At 40.1% G+C, this 16,026-nt stretch overlaps 1 protein-coding gene across 1 annotated transcript in view; it reads left to right on the top strand.

Moving 5' to 3' along the window:
- The window catches only part of LOC117821951 (copine-9-like), a 126,440-nt gene extending 110,696 nt beyond the window's left edge, over nucleotides 1-15,744 (top strand). The window contains exons 19-21 of the mRNA XM_034696525.1: nucleotides 468-525; nucleotides 5,482-5,555; nucleotides 12,163-15,744. Of these exons, the coding sequence (XP_034552416.1) occupies nucleotides 468-525; nucleotides 5,482-5,555; nucleotides 12,163-12,345 (315 nt within the window). The 3' untranslated portion in view covers nucleotides 12,346-15,744. The remainder of the gene's footprint in view (nucleotides 1-467; nucleotides 526-5,481; nucleotides 5,556-12,162) is intronic.
- Nucleotides 15,745-16,026: the final 282 nt, after the last annotated feature.

The raw sequence follows: 16,026 nt of genomic DNA, 5'->3' as shown, positions 1-16,026 counted from the left end.
TAAGTCCCTTTCAGCCTCAGCTGTAAGTAGAATACTTGGATCAACACTCAGGGTCAGGGCCTGATGAAGTGGACTGGATTAGAAAGTCTTTATTGTCTCTGAGGGGCGATTTGGTCTGCAGCGGAAGTCCACACAAGATATCATAACACAAGCAACACAAATATTGAACAGACATTACACATAGCTTTCATTTAAATGTATAATTCCTGTAGATGTTATCATGATAGTCTTTACATATGCAATGGTGGCACATTCTGCAAGTTGTTAAAGATTTGATTTGGCCTTCCTAGTGTAAGTGAACCTCCTTCATGTTGGAAGAAGTCTTAAGATTGCATGAAGAAGGTGGTGAGGGTATTCAAGGAGGACCTTTGCCCTCTGATGAATTAAATATGTATGGGGCTGCATACAATGAAAAGCTGATGAGATATCAACAGCCTTTCTTTTCTTCCTGTCCTTCTTCGTTACAGGCAGCATCGCTCCCTCTGTCCATCATTATCGTGGGCGTTGGACCAGCTGAGTTTGACGGTGAGTTTCACACCTTGAGCACTTCAGATCACCTGTTTCATCAGTGTCACCTTTAAACATGATTGATACCTCTGACATCATGAACATCTCCATGTTCCACTTTAAGACAACACACGTCACAGCAGCAGAGAAGCTGACCGCCACACTGGACGCCTCCTCACTCTCTTTCATGAGTACTGGTTTTAAAATACCTACACATTGAGTACCTTGAAGTATCCCCAGCCTAAGTGCATATGGCGAAAGAGACCTGCAAAGCCTTCTTACTGATCATGTGCTAGGATAGTGACCTTGTATGGCGGCTGGGTGGTGGAGTTGAAATGCTTTATATAATTTTTTTGTTTGTTTGTTTGTTTGTTTGTTTGCTTGTTTGTTTGGCAGGTATGTAGGCATTAAGTAAGGGATAATGTATAGTTAGCAGGTAGTTATGGGAAATAATATCCCAACGTTGCTTAAAAGATTATTTTATTGATTTAAATTAATTTATATATACAGTTTTTAAAAATAGTCCCAATGATTCGACTGCAGTTACCGTTCCAAGGCGATGGATTCTTATCTGCCTGTTGCGGTCGATTTAACATGAAAAGGTCCTCATTCAGCTCTGAGCTCTGCAGTTCACACCTTTAAAAACAAACGAGGCAAATGTCACAACTTTTAGCCCTGCTGCTATCATCACCACCGCTCATGGTTTAAGTTTCTTTGTAGTGATCGCTAACTCAAAGTTGCTCTCACCTGTGCCGGAAGACTTTTCCGCGGATTGATTTGACATGATGTGATCAGTTTGTCTCTGGTGTTGATGATATTAGTGAAAGTTAATAATCGTTGTTAAGGGGTCACAAGGGGTTTTGACCAATCAGAATCAAGCATCTTACACCTAATACATGCAACACAACACGAAGAGCATGTGATGTCATTGCATATCAAGATCTTAAAGACATTCTTATCAATTCAAGGCTTGCTAATTATTCAGAAATCCACACTGTTTCTCCACATCTGGATTTTAATTAGGAGTAATTTATTTTCAGGCCTGGGCCTCTATTATTATATTTCTTTTCAACAACATATGTTTAACTATTTATTCATCTTACTTATCTGGTATTTTTAACTTCTATAATGATATTTAAGGTTGCTTTCTTCCCTTGCATATTTTATTAATTTGTGTTTATTTTATTTCATTTTTAAGTATTATTTTTTTTGATCACCAAATTTTTTCCTATTTCAGTATTTCATTTCACCCATTTCTGTTGTTTACTGTCTCTCTGTTCTGCATTAAGCACTCGGGCTGCATGCTTGAATGCTTGAAAGGTGTTATACAAATAAAGTTAAGCTGAGTTGAGTGGAGAAGGAATTTTACAACTCACAAGTCTACCTCAGTGTCTTCTTCTGACCTTGTTTTTCTTGAAGAATTTTTCTAGGTAAATGATTGCAAGTTTACTTTAATATTTTCTACCAAATCCCCAGATAATATAAAACCCTTTGACTAAACAATGATCACAGTGATCAGGTCTTGCTTAGTTTAGTCTAATGTGCCAGTCTGACCCGGCAACTAAAAGTCAAAAAGAGTGTCACCGTTCCCTTCACTCCTGCTAAGGCATCACATCATGTCGTCTGTTTTCAGTCGTTTTAAAGGAATCAACCTCTTTAAGTCTGAAAGCAAGGATGAATGAAGGAGGCCTCTTTAAAGAGTACAAAGTGAACAAAGAGTGATGACTTGTTTCCTGCTCTCATGTGTGAGTCATTTAATTGTTCTCTTGTGGAAACATTTCAAAATCTAAACCAACAACCTTCACATCGACACAAAGAGAGAAAACTTTTGTGAAAGGTGGAGTTCGACATCAGCCAACACTTTTCCCGACTTGATGCAACCCTTGTGAGGAAACTGGAAACGGTGTTAGCAAATTGGTTCTTCATTTACAGCAGTCTGCTGTCCTCTCTGGGAGAACTCCTGCAGACAGTGTGCAGGCGTCCTACAGCCAACAGATCAATGCCTTTCAGTGGAGACTGTGTGTGTGTGCGTGTTTGTGTGTGCGTGCATGTGTTTTTGTGTTAGTGCTCAGCAGGCTGTGGCGACTTAATGCCTCATCATGGTCTTGGATGGTCCATCGTTTCTTGCTTCTTTAGGAAATCCAGTAGTTGGATTGGTAGTTAGAGCACTCAGGCGTGTGTGGAGGTCTTAAGGTCAAACTGGCTTGACAGCACCTCAGTGTGTTTGTTTTTGTGAGTGTGTGCAAACGTTATTGCCTGCCATAATTGCCTGGGTTTGTTATTTGCTCTGTGATGAGTGTGTGTACATGTTTCTGAGTGTTTCCAGCTCCTCACATGTCACTGTATCAGTATTTTTTCTGTCAGTTCTTGTGTTTGTTTCTCAGTATTTTCTACTTCTGTGTTTGCCTGTCGATGGTTTGACCTCACGTTGTGCTCAGCCAGCTTTCCATGGCAGCCCCACACATCCAGGCTTTCTATGTCTCTGCCAGGGTGACTGCAGATGCACACTGTTGTTCATAGTCACCATCACAGTGTGAATGTGGCTTTAATTCAAAGCTATGGAGATTTGGAGTGGACAGATTAATTCTGACTTATTTGTTTGGATATTGAGCATCAGTTTTGCTGAATTTGCTCCAATGCATTCAAAATCCTTGATCGATAACCCAACACATTAAAAACACGACACTCTAGGTGCATCTTCAGTGTCAGATTTGTGTGTGCGGGGTCTCAGGTGGCAAGAAATGATATAAGAAACCCAGTCGGAGATTTAAATAAAGCATGCCTGGAAACATACATACAGTATATTTCCAATACAATAATTTTTAATGCTTGTAAACAGTGCCACGAGGTAAGTGTCGAGCAGGGTGAATAATAACACTCTGCTAAATGACCTTTGTTTACATTTTCTAAAGTAAAGATGAAGAGTGAGAGATAAGTTTGATGAAAAGGAGAAAGTAGGAAGAGATTTTTCATCAGAAGACACTTAAGTTGGATAAACACTGCGAGATAATCAGGTTGATTTTAGGCCCCATTACCTCCTTCCGACAAAAGTCAGCACGGTCCTGATTTATTGATGGTTCTTAAGATTATCTTGTCAGATTCTCCTGTGGTGTGAGGTGTGTTAGGAGTGATTATACTTCTCCCGATCTTCTCTGAGGACGATCATGGCTGCACAAATTTGAAATTGCAAATATTAAACATGTTCAGTCAGTATTTATGGTCAGATGTCCTGTTGTGTGGGGGAACCCTGAAGAGGGCCAGGCACATACGTGGATTTTCAAGTGAAACGAAAAGAGAGCCAATCAGGAAGCAAGCTGACTGTGCACAACAAGCACAGCTATGGCAATACAGTAATAGTTAACACATAGCCATGTCCACTGAGGCCGTTTTCTGAAAGTCATCCCAGAGCACTTCCTTTTCCCTAAGTAGTAACTGTTAGATCTGTTTTAAAATGCTATGTTTGCTTCATACTTGCTTTCATTCAACAGCATTTTAACAAGCAACTATACAACTATTGATAGAAATTGTGTCATAGCATTAGCAGCAGCTCTAAACTTGGAAATTGTACCTTGAAAATACAAATGTGTTAACTTTTCTTCCCGTACGGGCCTCCGTCATTGTTGTTGACGAAGCTGATATCAGAAGTCCCGCCCCTACTTGATTCTGATTGGTCAGTGATCAAGCAGTGACATTGATGAGCATGGCGGTGTTTCAACAGTTGAACTGGTTTCAACTGAGAGCGCTTATATGAAAATGAGCAGACGATGAGGGCGTTTTTGCGTTCAGGACGCTGAGCTCTGGAAACGGAAAAATCACATTGGGTTTGAATATAAAATAGCTGCTTCCAGTGCAAAAAAACAGCATCAGTGGACACGGCACCTTAGCATAAAGATGGACGTAAGAAATGGAGGACTAGGAGTGTATATGCAACATTTCCTGTTGAACATACCACATTATAAGTGACAGAAAGAGGAGAAGAACAGCTAGAAGCATTTAGCTTGAGAACCATCCTGTCCTCCGCCATGTTTACTGAAAGGTCACATCTGACTGCGGGAGATTTTGCAAGATTTCCGGTTTAGAGAGTGTGGACTCGATTGCTGGTGAATAGAATCTGTTATTGTGTGTTGTGCAGTGTTGGTCATCTTTCTCTGCACGCTGTAAGAACAAAACAGTTGAATCTGTCATTATTTGTCATCATGTGCAAGGTCCCCCCCATCTGTTAAGTTTTTATAAATCCTTTCGTGTGAGCATGTCTTTATACATGTGTAGGAGAAGTTCCATAGAGAGAGATGTCCTAAGTGTTACAGCTCCCCTGCGCTGTTGTAACATGATGCCGTGCAACCGACGTATGTTTTATGAACTTAAAGAGGTTGACTCCTTTAACAAGTGAAGACTGACGGTTGGTTTTATAAAGGAATCAAACTGCTGGGAAAGCCTTAACTCATTATTTATCCCTGAATGGTTTCCCAAGTGGAATTTCACCTCAGTCAGGAGGGAACACCGTCATACTTAGAAGCATGTGGTCACCATGCATGCTGCACTATTTCACAAGTTGGGCTACTGTTTTACCTGGACTTACTCTTCAAGCTGCATTTCATACCAGTGATAATGTTAGGAATTTACTAAACTTAGCACACAAAGTAAGGCAATTTGTGTTTGGTAGATTCTTTGTTCTACTTCTTGGCAATACGTCATATACCACTGGAAAGCCTGTTTATTCCCCTTTTAAATGGAGCCACGTTTGAATGGAACATGCATTTGTTGGATGGGATACCTAAATGAAAAATTTGCCAAATCTTCTCTGCCAATGCCAAACAGCTTATTCTGTTTGGTGTTGTTTGGTGGATTGGATGATTGAAGTCTGAAGAAACAAGACATATTGGCAATGTATCAATATATTCATTTAACAAACTGGTTTGTCTGTCAGTTGTCCTGGTCTTAAATCACTGTTGCTGTCTCTCTCTGTCCTTTTAGCAATGGAGGAGCTGGATGGAGATGAGGTGCGGGTTTCCTCCAGAGGGCGTTTTGCAGAGAGGGACATCGTTCAGGTACTCATCTTAATTCTACTCTACCTGCAGGTTCGACTTGAGTTTGAGTCTGTCGACGGCAGCACTACAGAGGAGTTATTCCTGTGGGACACACTCAGAGTCCCACAGTCTCTCTTTCAACCCTACAATACCAAGATTTTGTTTTTACTTCAGATGTCTTGCTCTGCAGAATAAACTGAACAAGGTCAAAGGGACACTTTCACACAGACGTGCACCTACAAAAGTTATGTTTTCTGGTGTGGCTGTTCTTTTCTCAGGAATTCAGTGCCTCAGAAAAACCTAGGGATGTCTTGAAATGAAGCCAAAATAATAATAATAAAATGTGCATGTCAAAGGTCAAAGGTTGTGCATCCTGTAGAAACACCCTGTGGCTGTTGTTTCCAGACTACTTTTGCAAACACAATATCTCAAGACTGCATTAGAAAGTCTTTAAAATGTGGTACAAAAGTTGACTTGGACTCAGGAAACTTCTGCCAAACACCTGGAGGAAATATTAATACATCTGATTTATTTAAACCTCAAATGTCCAGGAAATGAAGACTGATTTTAATATCGTTAAGAGGAAATGAATGAGCAACAACATGAAGAGTGTTTGGAGGTTAAGAAAGCTGTTAACTTTTTAAAACACCAGAAGTTCCAGGTTGACCCTGCCCAATGACAGCGTGTTATCTGTATGTGATGAGACCGTGCTCAGTGTCTCTTTATCTGCTTGTTTCAGTCCATGAAGGCCAAACACTACAATGGTTAGTGTCCGTAGCTAAATAGCTAGCACTGAAAGAGGAAACTCCACAGTATCTTTACAGCAGAATCCACCCTACCTGACTGTACTCTACCTTTACAGCTAGTTTCGTTCTCTGCCATCTGGTACTGCAGACGTCCTCAATTAAAACCATTAAATACTCCTCTATGTCCTCTAATTTTTACATGATCATTTAACTTGTATTCCTCTTTTGTGTACTAAGTTTTCTCCACCAGCTGCTGCATAATTACATTCTCAAAGTGGACTGTTCAGGTTAATTGATTTGGAAGCATGCTGTAGTTTTATCTTTGTAAGAGGATGAGTTCTCAAATCCAGGAGGTGAAGCAGGACTATCACCCAACTATTAGTAGCGTACATCTTTGCAGAGTACTGTTTTATAGGCTCACGTTTGGCAAGGCCACCATTATTTTGTTTATTTGGATCCAGAATTTCCCTATTTGGATGAGGGTGGATCTGGAAAGTGCAAATGCAACATAGTCTTCTTAATTGCAACAAGTGGAGTACCCGATTGCTGGGCTATGCATCTGCTTCACTTTTCAGACCAGGACCTGGTTGCTCAAAGGTTAAAATCTGGACGATAGTTTAAAAATAAATGTTTTGCTCTCCATAATCAGGTAATCTGGCTCCCTTTTTTCTATAATCTGGTTTTGATCAACCTGATCAAGACTTCATACTACACGTTTTATCTGTGGGGATGCAAAAATCCTCCAAACTTAAAAGTTCCTCAGCTGTGCTTTTAAATGCACATTTTATGTTTACTTTTCAAGCTATCAGATTAATCATTTTATGGGGACAAAATCACTTTATTGGAACATTTTTTTTCACAAACGTATAGTCTACTTGACTTATCATGTTGCGATTTAGATTCAGCAGTTCAAGTCTAAAATAAAAAAGAGGCTAAAATACCGACTATATTGTAAAAATGTTGTTTATTTCAACCAATTTAGAGGTTTTATCAAAATTTTAATTTGGCCCTCTAGTTGGACTGAGAAAATCCTGACCTTTACCCCTTTTCCACTAAGTGGGTTCAAGAGCTGGTGCATAGCTAGTGCCTAATCTAGAACCAGTTTTTCATGTTGCGACTGCCAAAGAACTGTACTGGCCCTAAGCCAGAAAGAAACACTTAAAGAGTAGCCCTAACTCCCTTCTGGGTAGATCGATTCTACAGAACATATCAAATGCGACGTGACGTGTGAGCCAGGCTGAGCCCAACAAGCTGGGATACTCCGGCGGCTTCCACACTGCCATGAGGAGCATGAGAACAGCCGCTGATTACCAACGATGAGTTGTAGCTGCGAGAGAGCCCAGAGTTTCCACACTACGTCCACCAGCATGAGCACTACATAGGAAAAAAAGAATTCCAAGTGCAGTGAAACAAAAGAGAGTGACACACAGATTCAGATAAAAATCTAGATTGCTTTGAATTAGTTGGCCATGTTGGTATTTTTATTTGAGCTAAAATCACTCTGGTCATTTTTTTGTGTTTGGACCTATACTCGCTAACTCTTCAGAGGTACAAATTTATTGCCTGACACATTTTTAATGGTCACCATAAAACTGTCAAAACAAGGCAGAGACATTTGTTTACCTTTTCTGTCCTCAGAGACATTTTCTTCAATATCATTTTTTCAACTCAACTAGAGCAAGCAGCTTCTTCTAAAAGTTTCGCTGTGAGTTTTATTCGGAACGAGTTGTAACCCCATAAGGGACTGATCAAAACAGATCTGGCAGCAGTAAACAGCAATTTTAGAAACTCTTTTAGAGATATGGAAACACAAATAGGAAGCAAATACCAGTGGGTCTGATAACAATGTTTGTACAGTGTTGAAGATGGGCCAGTCAGCAGAAGGTACAATGATAAATGAGTGTTTGCAGTGATAAATTTAAAGTGCCTCCAAGTTTAGAGAAGATAGCAAAAATGTAACTCCAGCAAACCGGCTGTGGCTTTATGTTCCAAGATAATATTCATTACCGGTGTATGTAATTAAAAACTTTAAGGTTAATTTAATTCCTGTCTTTGAACAGGTGTTAAAATCTGCAGGTTGGCCTCACGCAGAGGTTAATAACTGGTTAATTAACACTTCTCATTCTAAGCCTGAGTAAATATTGCAGCCATGTGTACACAGCCCCGTCCCTCCTGTCTTCTTTATGGACAGCAGTGATGCTCACATTTCTTCTTTAATTGCCTTTAACCTTATTATGACAATAATTGAATCAGGATGTTAACACTAAATTCAGGAGTTCGATCTGTTTACATTTCCATGCATTCGTAGTTATTGATTTAATGTCATGACCTCCTTCACTGCAGCATGATGGATTATTTTCTCCCAGTATAAGTTCAGGTCACATATTGCCCTTATTAGACTTTAACTTAAGTAACATAAACTTATGGAGAGTTATTATACATAAATTAAATATATCTTTGCATGTATTCAGTGACCTCCAGTCTGTGCTTGATAGGAAGTTTTAAAGGTCTTGTTTTGATGGGAAAAGAGGTGCACAAACAACAGACAGGAAGCAAAACGACATGACACGAAATGACGCGCAACATCATGAAATGAAATGACACGACACAACACGAAACGACATGAACCGAAACGATACAACATTGTCTGCCTCGATACGATACAACACCCGGTACATGGTCCATGTAATGGTAATATCACTACGCATCAGTTCTGATATAATTGATGAATTGCAAGACAATCATACAACAATAAATTAGGATATAAGATTAACTGAGGTTTACAAAATTGCCTCCAAAAGGAATGTGCTATGTAAAGGATTAATGTCATTGGCTTCACTTCAAGGAGTTAGTGATGGGAATTCCCTCTCTTTTTAGAGCCTCATTACAAAGAGGCTCTAAAAATATTTGTTCTTGTTTAAATTAATATATTACCTAAAATAATGTTAAATTTTATGTAAAATGAGTCACTAATGTAAAAAACATATATTGTATCAAATGTTTATTATTCATAAGGCTTTATTTATATGCTCAACATGGAGTGCTACAAAATTAAATTATAAAGTACAAAAACAAGAGCCATCTCAATGAGACAAAACAGTCCAATCTCTGATTGTATGTATATTATTTATAAACTTTTAAACACTTTCATCAACAGTTTGACATTTTTAAATCTGTAATACATGCGCCTTTTTGTTTATTTGTGATTCAATTTACTCTCCATCTCGTGTCTGAAAAAGCACCAGAGTGAATTTCATTTTAAAGTCACGGCAGCAGTTTTATTAGGTCAGACATATTAACACTCAACAACTCTTCCGACATGGCCAATCTAGACTGAGCAATGTCATCAGATTAACGTCGGGCTAAGGAAGGACAAGGTCAAATACCAGCAGACAGAGAGATTACATTCATGTCCTGTTCTGCCTCCTTAAGGTAACAGTGGTTGAGTGGGTCGTCCACGGATGTGAAGCTCAGCGGTTTATTCCCTTTAATATTTGAATGTCCTTACTCGACCCCACATTGTGTGTGTGGGTGTGGGTGTGTATATGTGTGTATATGTGTGTGTGTGTGTTAATGTAATGCATTGTTAAGCACTCTGAGAGTACAGGAGACTATACAGACACTGTTTAAGTGCAGTCCATTTGACAGAACCACAGTTAGGATATCACTGAGTCAATGCTCCCTTGAACACAAAGGGGCAGTAAACCTTGAAGCAGCTCTGTTTACATAAACATTCATCATACCGCCTGTGAGCACATAAAACGAGGAGAGTAACAGCACAGTGTCCTGTTATTCTATGTTGGTGTACTGTCAGTAATTATAAAGCTGCAACAGAAACATTTAAAGGAGCATTATATTAAAGAAGAATGTATGCAGGGATTCAGTGTGAGGAAATGGGGGTCATAACAGTGCAATAAAGCTTTGATGGTTTTTAAAAACATCACAGATGGAGCCTGGAGATTAGAAACCCCCACTTTATAATATCATTACTTTCAGCCATGCTCCCAAACCTGTCAGGTTGTAGGAAAACAATTAGAAAAAGTAATTAAACCAAAAAGACTAAAAGGCAAATAGAACGTCTTACTTAAAATATCCAAGAAATAAATCCACAATAAATGCCCCTATGTTTTTTGGTAGTACTGCAACGTGTGGTTCGTATCCGCAGGCTTGCAGAAATACATACAGAAGCCTCCGTCGGTACCCCAGTTGGATTATTAGCCTAGAAACTGGAATTGGCCCTACTTGCCAACTTGACGCCTTATTAGTCATCATCATGTCTGACAATGTTCTGTCAATGTTGCTCCATTATTATTTGAATTATTATTAGTACCGTGGTATTATTATTGGTTGCTGTTCACATATAGTGGCCTAGACGTTTTGGAAAAATTATTATTAACGTTGCCTCATTAAAGGTAATTTAGCTGAAGTACCATTTTGTATTTATTAGCATTCAACCTTGATTAAAAAGTCCAGCTGTTTGAATGAAATGCACGTAAACACACCAAAGTCCTACAAACGACCTCCCAACTCAGAAATTGGGACCATCCGAGGAGCACATTGTATTCATTTAAAAAACACTGGAAGCTAGTCTCGACTCTGTGACCCGGTCACAAAATTTGTTTTTGCTTTCTGTCCCCTGAGTGCGTCTGGAATGGGGAAAAGTAGTTTTAGAGATTCTGCTGCAGAAGGTTATGGGTCTGGTGGAGCTGGTCTTCTTATGCGTTTTTAAAAGTAGATTGAAAGCTTTGGAGGAAGATGCATCAGTGTATGGATGCTTTGACTGATGACTTTCTGTTATATGATCCAGGATATGCTGACATGTTTTTAAAATTAGTGTTGTATTTTTGTACCTTTGTTGGAACATGCTGCTGCTTGACACTGTTGTAAAAGAGATTTTTAATCTCAGTGGGGTTTTCCTGATTAAATACATTTTATATATTTATATATATATATATATATATATATATATATATATATATATATATATATATATTTATATATATATTATTGCAGCTTTGATGCTTCTTTTCAGGGCCAAAGGGGGACTACCCTGTCAAAGAATCTGGACATGCCCCCACAGCAGGGATCGTCTCTGTGATATCAGACATTTATCTGAATCAGGATCTGTGCTTTTAACCGGAGAAAGACATATACTTTATAAGGATCTATTTTGATGGGGGCATTTATCCTGATGGACACGTTGCTTCCAAAACAGCCTGCTTTGCAACTGTAGTAAAACTTTAACCCAAGACTTCCACCAGATCCATGTCTGGTCCGTCTCCGATCCGCTGCATTAACACCCACTGGTTGCGTTTTCAGAATACAGCACAGAGCAGGACCGCCCAACAGCTGGAGTCATGTGACCAAGGTTCTACCGTGGTAATGCATTAATGAATATCCTTATCCATGTTGTCTTTATCGTCCTCTGAAAACCTCTGACCCATTGACTCCAGGCCTGGCTCTGCTCATCATGACGGTTTTTTGTTGTAGTTAAGGGAAAAATGATCTGGCAATATCACATAGTGTTTAATTCTGAAAATTAACTGGATGTTTTCATTTTGTTTTGGTACCTGACTTCCTGTTCTGCTCGATCTGCTATGTGGAGATTTATGCTTTGTGCACCGGCATCCGGCAAAAATTGAAGTCTTGCGTGTCTGATCCGGAGGGCTCTGGCGCGCCAGATCAGAGAAGCAGGTGGTACACAACGGAGAGGATCCAGTGGAAGTTGACACATTGACTAGAATAGAAACCCATCAGATCCAGGGCCATGAAGGGTCAGAGGCTGACCTGACGCGGATCTGGTTGAAATTGGCCGTAACATGTATACAAAACATTTCACAATGCGTCTAAGAATCTAAACTACTTTTTCCTATTGCTTCCAGTTTGTTCCATTCAGAGACTACATTGACAGATCTGGCAACCAAGTCCTCAGCATGGCCCGACTGGCTAAAGACGTCCTTGCCGAGATCCCCGACCAGCTGCTGTCTTTTATGAAGAGCCGAGGAATTGAACCGCGACCAGCCCTCTCTTCCTCACCGCTACCGGAGCTCCACCGACATATCTGACACCCCAACACTTCAATTCACAGCCACTCATCGCTGCTTGTCTCTTTTGCCCTCTCTGCTCATTCATGCTCAGCTCTCCCACAGTTATTTGTCACTTAAAAGGAGCAGCAGGATCGACCTGTGACTTGCCCTCCTACTCTCTTATCGTTGTAAAAGCTAAACAGGCGCATCACACCGACACAGTGGGTGCTCATCCCTGACTCACCCTTTGCTCTTCCTCTTGAACTCACCCTGTTACACTTCACATTTACTGTGTGGAAGAACAGTGAGGCAGAACCATGACTGTCCCCTTCCTCCTTTCTGATACCATTCAGAGACAGGTGACTTTCTGAATCCCTCTCACACACCACACACACACCTTCCTGTACGTTTTTGTCCAGACCATGTGTTGACACTGGTCACATTTGGCATGAGTCCCAGGAAGTGTCAGACACAAGATTAAATTGAGCTTAGTCCCCACATAAACCCTGGATGAGCTGTGTACAGCAGCTTGTATCAGGTGCTTTGGGGGTGATTTTGGCCAAATTCTGACTATTTTAGAGTAATTGGTCACCGTGTGGACAGGTGTTTGTGACTTATACTTCAGTACCGTCATTATCCTCGGGCTGTGCCAAATCTCTTGAAACTGAAATAGAGGCTGCCAACATTTACTTCAATCCTAAAGCACTCAAACTGAGAGAAGTGACTTCCCCAGAGGATTTAGAGGATTGGAGGGAGGGTAGAGGGAGAGAAAAGCCTGAGGTGATAGGGACAAGTGCATGCGGGGGGTTTAAAGCAATGAAAGTTAGTTTTTGTAGTTTTTGAAGTTGATTTGGTTTGCTCATATATAAAGTAAACAGTTGGAGCTGCTGCAGTGACTGTGACTGTGACAGCTCATGAAGACGAAGACGGTAGTTTCAAAGTTGTTCTAACTGAGCAAATAGGAAGCATCCTGGTAGGTAACCCACTAAACATTGTTTTCTATTCCAACCAAATTGTGTCTTTTGTCATCTTAAATTTAAATAGTTGGAGGAAATAAAGCTAAACAAGTAAATGCAGGGAAAAAATGTACGGAGAGCAAAAGCATGCAGAACCCAAGATTTCCCCACTCCCATCTTTTCTTATCTGAAGATGATTTATTTATCTCTACAAACAGATATCCTCGATCAAGAGCGCATAACAAACCCTTCTTGATCAAAAAATTCAACTTGAGCACCAATCCTGCTCCACTCTCTGCCTTGAATCAGTTCAGATTTTCTGACTTTCTGGAATACATCAGAATTTATCAATCTGACCTCAATTCAACTAATAAGAGTTTTTTTTTGCTCTTCTCTTCTAATCTTTACTTTCCAGAAATGTTCATCGTGATGTTATTTCAGCAAAATTAAGACCTATTAATTGTTAGTCAGGTGTTTTTTGTTGAGTTCAAAGCAAGCCAGAGTGAAGACAGGAAGTCTCTACTAGATGTTGTTTAACAATAACTTCTGGCAACACTGAAATGATTGAAAAGGTGGCATCCTGTCCGAGAGACACATGCTGCTTATAGTCATCAGACCATGATAGACGATGGTAGCTTAAAACATGGTGTCCATTGCAGGAGTCTCAAAATACAATATATTAAAAACTGCCCTGACTTCACTTCAAGACTGATTGGCCAGATTTCTCTTTTTGTAAGCTTAAACAATTTTAATATTATCAATTCATGGTTAAATGATTCATACATGAAAGGTTCAAGGCAGGTTACAAACTCATGTCGGACTGATGCAGCTCCTAATGAAAAATTACACCTATTCTGAGTCATCACTCAGTCAAATCTCAAACCACAAACATGAAACACATATTTTTAGATCCAGTTTCTCAGAGTATTATTATTTCCATCATCATAAATTAATACAAATTGGCTCATTAATCAACTAAGCTACCTGATAAATTAGTAAAGAAGGGACATTTCAGAGAGACTTTCTGAGTTTCTGATGTAGACGTCATGCAGAGAGCAGAAGACAAGTGTTGGCAGGTCTCGTGTTGGGTTTCTGTTCATCATTATCATTCACAGACCTTCACACACACACATGTGCACTTCTTCAAACACACACCTCTCCCTGCCATGACACACCCACCCTCTCTTTTCCCAGCATGAAGCTGATGCTGGGTGCCGATTCCCCTCCTGCTGTCAGAGAAATGCCAGTCTCTCTCTCTCTCTCCTGCTGCCCTGCAGAGAAGAGGAGGAGAAAGGAAGGAAGGAAGATGAGAAGAAAGGGAGGGAGGGAAGAGTAAATGAAAGAGGGGTGAAGGTGGAGAAAAAGGGGGAGGAGGGGGGTGGGAAGAAAACAATCAAAGACAAGGCCAGAAGAGAGTGAAGGAAAAAGACAGAGATGGACAAGGACACAATGAAGATGGGGACTGTCAGGAGGAAAGAAAAATGAGTGACAGCTGCAGATGAGAGTTCGAGAAATCAACAGAGAGGAAGGCTGCAGCTCTGTCTTTAGTTTCTATGCCTGATACGACTTTGTATGTATATTTTTTTCTTGCAAAACAAAGAATGATACATGCACATTCTTCAAAAAGCAATATATACCTGACTCCCTGTGTGATGTCTCCCCTATGCATGCCCCCCCTCTTGCTCTCTCTGTCCTCGTCCCCTGCCATGACTTGACATTTCAGTCCCAGGCAGACTATAGAGCTGTATAAAGTGGGCAAAACCTGCCACCTAGTGTTCATCATGTGTACAGCAGGGTATCTTTTAATATGCATGACCACTGTACATTCATATAGCTCACTTAACAGATGCATGACCTGATGCAACGGTCCTTACTGGATTCAGGCATCTGAAAATATAAAGTTATGTGTTGATTATAAAGAAAATTGCTGCCCTCCTGTTCTGTTGAAGTCAGCGTGATGATAGTCGTTCAGAGGGGTGTTGAAGCTGTTTTACGTGTCGTGTAAGTACTCTTGTTGTTTTTTATAAACTTGTTTTTGCATGTTGAGGAATAAATGTGTTGCATTGTTCAGCTGGTTATTGTTACTGTAACTGTTAAAAGAATCAGATACTCACACTGACGATTATATCCTGAGGTAATATGCATTTCTCTTGTGTCACTGAACCTGTTGTTTGTAGATTTCCTGTTGTGTTTGCACCGTGTCTTCAGAAGTAGATATATTTAATAAGGGTGAACTTATCAACCAAGAGACGTATTTTTGATATTTTGCAATGATAAGGCCTGTTTCCAGGCTCATACAATAAACAGAAATGTGAGGTCGTTGACATCAGAGGTATATAAAAAGGATTATGAGGACACTTAAAGAATGTAGTCTGATTTTTGTACAAGAAGAGCTTTTAGTCTTCTTTTGTTTGTCTCTTATCTTTGTCTTAGGGCTGTGTAAATGTGTCATAGTATTTAATAAAATTATAATGGATTAGGAGTCATTGTACATACCAACAATTGAATATGTTTCCCACTCAGTGCGGTCTCAGGGACATGTGTGAAATAACCAGGAATGCTGTAGAAAGTTTAATGACAGCATGAACCCGGGACTTCCATCAGATCCGTGCCCCTTTGGTATGATAAATTGCAGCAAGAGCGGCCCAATCACAGGGCGTGCGGTCCACGTCGCCTCGACACATAGTTACATTTTGGAGGAGGTGTGCGTCTGCTAAGTGCATAGGCCACTGCGTAGGTACGGGAGCTTCGATGGACCTACATG

This window comes from Notolabrus celidotus, chromosome 11 (genome assembly GCF_009762535.1).
Source record: "Notolabrus celidotus isolate fNotCel1 chromosome 11, fNotCel1.pri, whole genome shotgun sequence".
NCBI classification, from domain to species: domain Eukaryota; kingdom Metazoa; phylum Chordata; class Actinopteri; order Labriformes; family Labridae; genus Notolabrus; species Notolabrus celidotus.
The sequence above is the reverse complement of the archived record's forward strand: the minus strand, read 5'-3'. Positions and strand labels throughout refer to the sequence as shown.